The sequence below is a fragment of the Colletotrichum graminicola genome (genome assembly GCF_000149035.1).
Source record: "Colletotrichum graminicola M1.001 genomic scaffold supercont1.49, whole genome shotgun sequence".
Classification (NCBI taxonomy): domain Eukaryota; kingdom Fungi; phylum Ascomycota; class Sordariomycetes; order Glomerellales; family Glomerellaceae; genus Colletotrichum; species Colletotrichum graminicola.
In genome coordinates, this window is record NW_007361053.1 from 352,837 (window position 1) to 361,552 (window position 8,716).

General features: G+C 43.2%; 2 protein-coding genes across 2 annotated transcripts; one reads left to right on the plus strand and one right to left on the minus strand.

Annotated features, from left to right (window-relative positions):
- Positions 1 to 1,395: 1,395 nt before the first annotated feature.
- On the minus strand, positions 1,396 to 1,899 carry GLRG_09545 (uncharacterized protein; the record flags this gene model as incomplete). The annotated part of the gene is made up of 1 exon (XM_008100230.1): positions 1,396 to 1,899. The coding sequence occupies one exon, from the start codon at positions 1,897 to 1,899 to the stop codon at positions 1,396 to 1,398; it is 504 nt and encodes a 167-aa protein (XP_008098421.1).
- Positions 1,900 to 4,157: 2,258 nt separating this feature from the next.
- Positions 4,158 to 5,720, plus strand: GLRG_09546 (tannase and feruloyl esterase; the record flags this gene model as incomplete). Its single annotated transcript, XM_008100231.1, has 1 exon — positions 4,158 to 5,720. One exon carries the CDS (start codon positions 4,158 to 4,160, stop codon positions 5,718 to 5,720), a length of 1,563 nt encoding a protein of 520 aa, XP_008098422.1.
- Positions 5,721 to 8,716: the final 2,996 nt, after the last annotated feature.

An 8,716-nucleotide genomic window follows, 5' to 3' on the forward strand; every position in this document is an offset into this window, starting at 1 on the left:
CAGTGAGGAGAGAAGGCATAAACATAGAGATACATCTAGTACAAGGCTCTTTCTTCGATCCCTTCGAATTACAAGGAGGCTTATGTCGCAAAAATTAAAGCCGTTAAATAGGCACAGTGACTGACGTATCATGTGCTTCCAGCGCTTCACTCAGAGCAACCCAGCCAACCAACTTCATCAACCAACCTGTTAACTTTGCGAATAGCTTTACTTCAACTAACTAACTTTAAGGCTAAAGTTGGGTTATTTGATTGACTTGTGTGGAGTTGGATTGTCTATGTATTCCTCTGCTGTCGTGAAGCTGGAATAGCTTCGTGTGGCTAGTACCAGTGGACGTCGCCACGCATATGGCGTACCACCTGCACAGACCATGTGAGAAGGATATTTCTACCGCTTCTCCGGTTCATACGTAGATTCTTAATAGGACAACTAAGTTACTTTCAAATGACCAGACGCTGCGGTTCATCACATCTGCTATATATTCATTTTGAAACCGAATACTTACACTATATCCTTGCTTGTGGTGTCATTCTTGGTGTTTATGTGGATATATGGTGGATACTTGGCTACAAGTTATAGCCCCTTATACTTACTTTCCCCCCGATTAGACCTTTTATTCTGACGATGGGCCACGATGGACTGCCACGATGGGCTGCCTTTCTATACTATGGGAATAGCCTTATGGGCCCTAGGGTATTTAACTGAAAACAACCAATTCAACCAACTATCGTGGAAAAATGGCATTCAACCAACCAACCAACTATGGGAATAGCTGAGTCAACTAACTAACTTCAAGGCCAAAGTTGGGTTGGTTGCTTTGAATGAAGTGCTGTGTGCTTTGTGATAGCTTGCCGACACAATGCTGTAGTGGACTGTCAACTTCCAACAGCCGAACAGACAAATGAAAATGTGATTGTTGTGGGGTTCACAGAGGTATCGGGCGGAAGTGACATAGCTTGCTGGATTTGCGTACAGCAGGTCTCAGCTCACCGGTAAAAGAAACTGCGCCGTGAGTACATAGAAACTTGTCAACAGCGATAAATTGGGCTCGAGTGCATCTTTATGTCATTCCCATATGCATGCTATGAAATTCGATTCTATTGAAAGTGTGTCAAGCCACTTTCTACGTCCAAGGGTAGACATCAAATGGTCCGACGAGTGTGTAGCATGAGTTGCTTCGCCCATATCTCTGTCGCCATAGATCTTTTGTCACGAGTTAGAGCACACAGCAGGGCATAAAATATTTAAGGTCTAAAAGGCTTATTTCTATGTAAGTGAAGGAATAGAAAAATAAAGACCTATATATAGTTGAATGAGGGTGAAACACCACGTGATAAAGCACATGACAGTGCTCTTACATAAGGTGGAAAGCGTATGAAGCTATCGTGACATCTTTCAGGCACCAGCAGGAGTACAAGCAAATTGGAACGCGACACCTCCATTAATTGGGCTGCTGCAGCTCACGCCGCCGCCAAGCCCGTTGTCTGTCGGCACTGGGACGCAAGTTTCGATGGTCTTGTTGGTGTTCGTGTCCACGACGGCGGTCACCTCGGGCTCCGCCGTGATAGGGATGTCGTCATCCACACATGCAAGCTCTAAGTTGTAGTAAGTGGTGTTGGTAACATCGTCGGTGATGTTGAAGGGGTTGCGGCAGATGGGATCAAAGACGTAGGTGTTCCAGACTCTGACGGCGGTCCAAGTCGCTGTTCCTCTAATCGCACCGCGGGTATCGCACACCTCAGCCAATTCTTGTGTGGTCGTAGGAGTGAATGGTGACCACGCAACGAATTGATTTCCGTGAGGATAATAGAACCGACCCAGATTGATCGGTGGGTAGACTGTATTCTTGGCTGAGGCAGCGGCCACGAAGGAGGTGGCGAGAATACTAGAGAAATGCATTTCGGGGTGAAAATAGACTTTGAATGACGGCTCTTGAAACTCAACAAAATGTTAATGGTGGAGGTTAGCGGCGCCTGGTCGAAATGCGAATGATACGAGTCCATCCAGTTTATAAATACTCCGACTTGCAGATAAGTGCTTTTATGTCCTTGTAATGGGCTACCTCGCAGCGCAATCCTTTGCAGGGCACAGGACGCCGATCAATACCGCTGCAGCTCTTCAGGCGCATGATTATTGAATGTTCTTTTGGCGTCCAGATCTGACCCTTATGCCACTTGCCCGTATTCCATGTACTAATTAAAACATGCCGTGCACCCAGTGATGTCAGCATGGAGTCTTCCGTGACAACATGCTTCTCGTATACGAGAACGTCTAATACCAATAAGACTCGAGAGCTTTTAGGAAATTTAGACCATCCAATCATTCACCTTCAATTTGTTGCGTGGCCTACAGAAACAGGGATGGCCGCTCTGGCGCCATCAAACCGCCCTGTGTTGGCGCGCTGACTTGTCAAAGTGCCAGGGTTTATAGGAGCTAGTAGAAGTACTCCGTACAGAGACCAACAAGCCATTAATGTACTTCGACATGACTTTGCACCTCAGGTCCTTGTCCAGGTGTCAGCTGATTTGGTTAACGGCCTAGCACTAAGAACTGTATCCCTGGCTCTATGAAGTCCATTCAACGGACACAGCATATATCCGAACTCGTTCCGGTCCTTCCGAGCAGCTGCTATTATAATTCAGAAAACTTAGGTAGTATCTCAGTCCTGTATTCGATGGTTTCTGCCATTGTTAGATGGGTGCTAGACAAGAGAGCGACTTGCAACCCTTCTGACCGAGTGCTGCAAGGGATCACAATCATTGGCGCTTTGTGGGGCTTGGCCGAATCCTTCTCGTATTGTCTTCTCTCCCATGTCATCTGTCCGTCATACCTGCAGGCAGCAGGCATACGGGCACATCTGCGTGTACATCTGGGAACCATGTATTGGGCTAGAGGGTCAAAATGGAATAGGACCAGCCCAGCTGTTCTGGCTCAAAAAATAACGCTTCTGCAAGCCTGCAAACGACCCAAGGAACAAGCAATTGCTGATGCTTCGCCCAGCGTCATCGGCGCAGGCCTTTCTCTACTTCTCCAAACAACCTGATATAGCTGTCTACAGGGATAAAGCTCACAGGCACGTTTTTGAAGCTGATTTGACAACACCAACGGTTTCGTTCTTAACACAGACAATGGCTTTTCCCACCCTGCCTCGTCCCGGACCAGAATTAAAGCACTGAGAGTACTACTCGTTCTGTCCAACCTAAGAGATACCGGCCCTAATTGCTGCCCCCACATTGACTTCATTGCTGAGTAGTCTTACCGGAAGAGGCAGTGTTCCCCTCAACCGCGAGCTTCTCAGTAGCAGGTGTGTCCACAGTTGCAGGCTTAGGCTACTCGATTACAGAGGGCACCTTCCCATTAGTGGCATACTCTGCCGTCGTGTTCCCTGCATATGCAGCAGAAGCGTCAAGATTGGAGGGACCAGCACTACTTCTGACAAGGTCAGCAACTCCGGAGGCAGCGATGGGTTTGACGAGGTAATCAGAAAGCTTGGAAAAAGTCCATAGAGCGCTGGTTCTAGATAAGGCTTTGAAGTCCCTGCTACTTGAGTCGAGGCTGTTGATACGTGGAACGGAAAGTTGCCTTTGGCTCTTGAAATAGCGGGCGGTGTGATCTCAGACGATTAGCATTCCGATGTAGGCTGTAGTATGAAGAAATACTGCTGAAACTTCTTCTTTGCTTAGAAATAAACTGCAGAGTGGCATCAAAAAGACTTAATAGGAGTGTCTGCCATTTTGTTTATTCCTTATTGGGTTGATCTTGTTGATAACTATGACTGAAATGGGATGACATCATGCGCTGGCCAAGAGCCCGATGTCGGTCAGCATGGAGTTATGTTTATCCTGAGTTTCAGTCTAGGCCAGCTCAAAATCAAGCTTTACCTTGCATTCAAGTCAGCTAATACGGCTATGTTCATCCGCGGTAGGTTAGAACATCGTGAATGTGGGGTTGGCAGCATTCCCTGTGGATCTCGAGCAGAATGTAGAGGTTGAGGAATCAAGCGAAGGCACGATTGGGTGATCCTTGTTGACGCTAGAGTAGCACTCGGAGAGAGTTACAACCTTCTCACTTTAAGAACGACGTGGAGGAAAGGCTGCACTGCGCCGTAGTGGCAATACCAAATCAACCCAAGTTCATTAACATTTCTGTCAGTCAACATGCCGTTTGCGCCAAGCCTGCTCGGCCTTGTGCTCTGGGTGGCAACCCATGGAGTTCAGGGCCTCTCTCTTTCTACTCGCTGCTCAGTCGAAGGCATCAATAGTTTCCTTGCGGAAGATGATATGGCAGAGGTCTTGGTGGCTTATTCAATCAGCAGCAATGGCAGTTTCGGTGAGGCAGGAAATGTGGCATATCCGCAGAACGCAACTCATCTGCCCTCGCTCTGTGCAGCAACTATCAACATCACATCTTCGTCAACATCATCGTACACGTTTGGAGTATTTCTTCCAGATGAGTGGAATAAGCGCTTTCTTGCTGTTGGTAACGGTGGCTTCTCGGGGGACATCAACTGGTATGCAATGGGCACAGGCGCCAAGTACGGCTTTGCAACCATCTCGACATCAACTGGCCACAACTCAACATCTCAGGACATGAGCTGGGCGCTCAATAACCCAGAGACAAAAGCTGACTGGGCTGGTCGCAGTCTCCACGGTTCGACTATTCTGGCCAAGGCAATTGTGGCGGGGTACTATGGAAACGCGGCAAGAAAGTCCTACTATTCTGGCTGCTCGACGAAAGGGCGTCAGGGTGTCAAATCAGCGCAGGATCATCCGGAGGACTTTGACGGTATTCTCGCTGGTGCTCCGGCGGGGATGTCTACGAGCCAGCAGTTGTGGCAGCTCAAAGTCGGCGCCATCAACCTTCCGGTGGACGGACCTGGATACCTCCCCAATGCTTTGTTCGAAGTGATTGGACAGGAGGTCTTGCGGCAGTACGACGGTTCTGATGGCGTTGACGACGGTGTCATTATGGATCCTAAGCATTGCAACTTTCGACCCGAGAAGCTTCTCTGCACATCCAGCCCAGTCAATCGATCGGCATGTCTCACAGCGCCGCAAGTGTCGACGCTGAAACAGTTATATCTGCCCCTGATCCAGCTGGATGCAGATGTCAATAATCTGACTTACATTTACCCCAACTTCGGCCTTGGATCCGAGGTGCAGATGCTGTCTTCGTTCGGTCCCAACAATGAGCCGAGTTTGTATGGAACAGACTACGCAAAGAACTATCTGTTCGACGATCTGGACTGGGACTGGAAAGTCAATTTCAATTACTCCACTTTTGTCGAGGCGACAAAGCGCAACCCCGGGAATGTCAACGCGAACAACTTCAACCTATCAACCTTTCATGGACGCGGCGGTAAGCTGGTCCAATACCACGGGTATGCTGACGGTCTTATCCCTACGGACGTCAGCCGGGTCCTTTACGACGAGACGTGGATGGCGATGGCAGAACAAGGCATTGATCTGGACGACTTTTACCGTCTTTTCCTTGTGCCGGGTATGCAGCATTGCTCGGGGAGCATGTACGACGCCCCGTGGTATTTTGGAGCCAGCGAGCACTCGTCCAACTTGGAGGCAAATGGGCAGCACGTGTTTCCTGTGCCTGGTCTCGATGACCCACAGCATGATGCTCTGCTTGCGCTGGTTTCTTGGGTAGAAGGGGGAAAAGGCGTTAACGAACTCGTGGCGACCAAGTACGCCAATGATACTGTTAGTTAAATCACGTAAGAGGGATATCCTATAGATCACGTAATAAATTATAATACAGAATATAGTTACTTATTATATTAGTTAGTTATAAAGTAAATCTAGACTTTTAGGTAGTATACTAGTAGTAAGGTAGATACTACTAAGGGAGGTAGTGTATTATATAAATATTATATAACTACTTCCCCTAAAGTATACTTACTATATACTAACACTAGTAACTTTTTTTTTATAGTAAAAGTTACTAGTACTCTAGCTATCTAGATTACCCTTAAAAGCCTTAAAAACGTAATAAAAATTAAAACTTTAAAAGTATTACACTTCTTATAGTTATATACTATATATTCCTATATTATTTATTTTTCCTTATAGATAGTATAAGCTTATACTAACTTATTTAAAGGTATTTTTTTTAGCTATAGCTATTAGAGGTATATTTTTATATTAGTTAGATTTAACTACTACTATTATAGTCTAGTTAGTTATATAACTTATAATCTATTTTTTACTATATACTTATTATAATTTATTATGCCTATATAACCTAACCTTTTATATATATCTTAGCTTTATTATTTATAACTAGGCCTTTAAGTACTTAATTTAGGAATACCTTTATAAGTCTATTAGCTAGATTATTAGATTTAGTAATTTATTAGACTTTATAAAGCTTATATTACTTATAAGACTATCTTAGTAATATAATATTAATTATAAAACGCTTCTTTTTTATAGTTCCTAGCTTAACTAGGTATTTATAAAGTAAATATAAGTCTATATATATAATAGTTAGGATTAATAAGATATTAAGCTTCTTTATAATTATTATAATAGTTATAAAAAGGGCGTAAGCTATATTAATACCTATAACTATTTTATATACTTTAGATATAAGGACGCTTTAAGTAACTTATTTAGACTTTATAGATAAGAAATAAAAAATATTACTATAAAAAAGAAATTTAGCTTAGTTATTATTAACTTCCTTATTTATAAAGAGAATAATAAATCCTAACTATAAAGTTATATTATAATTATTAGTAAATAATTTATTTATAAATATAAATAGCTTAGCTAATATAAGATCTAAGGGGATAAATTATAGACTATAGTTAAGTAAGCTTATTTACTATTATAGTTAATAGTTAAGGTCTTTAATTACCTTATTATTTAGCTCTTTATATTAGGCTATAATAGAAAGATTATAGTACGCTTTAGGCTAGTAAATAGAGGTAATATATACTCCTTATGCCTATTACTAGATAAAATCTTAGTAAGCTATAAGTAACTTTATATTAATTAATTATAGTTTTACTTTTTACCTTTTTTAGTAGAGTGTAATTATTACAATCTATTAGGAAAGAAGGAAGGTGGGGAAATTAGTGATCTCCTGGGACCTTTAATTAGCTAAAAAGCTCTTTTATTGTGGGTCTGTAGATATAGAAGATAAAGAAAGGAAAGGTCTGTAGAGCCACGCGTGGCCGCGGGCGCGCGCTTTTAAGCGGGCCGGCGATCACGTGGGCTCTTCTAGGCCCTGTGATTCGTGGCGTAACAATTGCCGCCTAAAAGAAGGTCCTTACTGCCCTCAGTAACTGCCATCACTATCGCCGTAGTCACTATCGCCGTAGTTACTATCGCCGTAGTTACTATCGCCGTAGTTACTATCGCCGTAGTCACTATTGCCGCCATCACTTTGGCCCTCACTTTGGCCCTCACTTTGGCCCTCACTTTGGCTGTTAATCGCCGGCCGATTAGTAATCGGATTATCCTCATCTGGCCCACTGCCGTGACTGCCCTCACTATAATAACTACCCTCATAGCTGCCTACGTAGCTACGGCTGTAGTTACTATAGTGGCTGCCGCTAGCGTCAGTGCCTTCCATAAAGTGGGCCTGGTTGCCGCTAAGCCAGACTGATACTACTGGAAAATTTAGGGCCGCTTTTTGGCCCCTTTTGACTGGCTGACTTTTGGGTAGTTGCAAACGTACGTTAACCTTCCTTTTTAAGCGCATGCTGCTACAGTTAGATTTAATAAGGTTAACGTGCGTTTTATAAGGTAGGGCTTTCCTAGAAGCCGTGCTTGCTGCTAGGGCTGGCCTCTCTTCCTTTAGGGAAAAGGTAGTAGAAAAGCGACTATTTTCCTTGCGAAGGAAATAGCTCTCCTTAGCGGAGGCGGATTCACCAGAGGCTGCCACTGATTAAGATCTAGGGCGTAGTTGTTGTTGCGAGGTGAAGTAAGAAGGCGTTGTTACTGTACCTGCGTTTAGGATTTGACAGGTGTGATAGTATTTCCTGGTAATAAGCGGGCTAGCAGATTGCTGCCGCTTACTAGGTTGTGCTACTATTTGTTATGATCTGTTAGGAAAGAAGGAAGGTGGGGAAATTAGTGATCTCCTGGGACCTTTAATTGGCTAAAAAGCTCTTTTATTGTGGGTCTGTAGATATAGAAGATAAAGAAAGGAAAGGTCTGTGGAGCCACGCGTGGCTGCGGGCGCGCGCTTTTAAGCAGGCCAGCGATCACGTGGGCTCTTCTAGGCCCTGTGATTTGTGGCGTAACAGTAATAGAAGTATCTATAGTAGATATAACTATAATAATCCTGCTGTTAAAGGTAAGTAGTTAGTTAATAGTAAGGAATAACTTATCCTTTATAGTAAATTTTACTTTAGTTAGTTCCTTATTCTTTTAGTTAGAAAATAGAAGGTCTATTAGGCTAATAGTATTATCTATTTATATACTAATAAGTGTAAAGTGTAGATTTTTACTAAATAATAGGAGAAGGTAGGGGTTATATATAGTAAAGACTATCTAAAGATTTTCCTTATAGTAATAGTTATAGGTAGCCTACTAGTATATACCTACCTTAGTAATCCTATATAAAGGCTTAATAACCTTTATAATAGTATTATTAAGGTACTTATAATAGATTTAGGCTAGGAGTTTAGTATAAATAGTATAGTTAAGGTAAGAAGTAGATTAAATATAGGCTTTTTTCTTTTATATAGCTATAT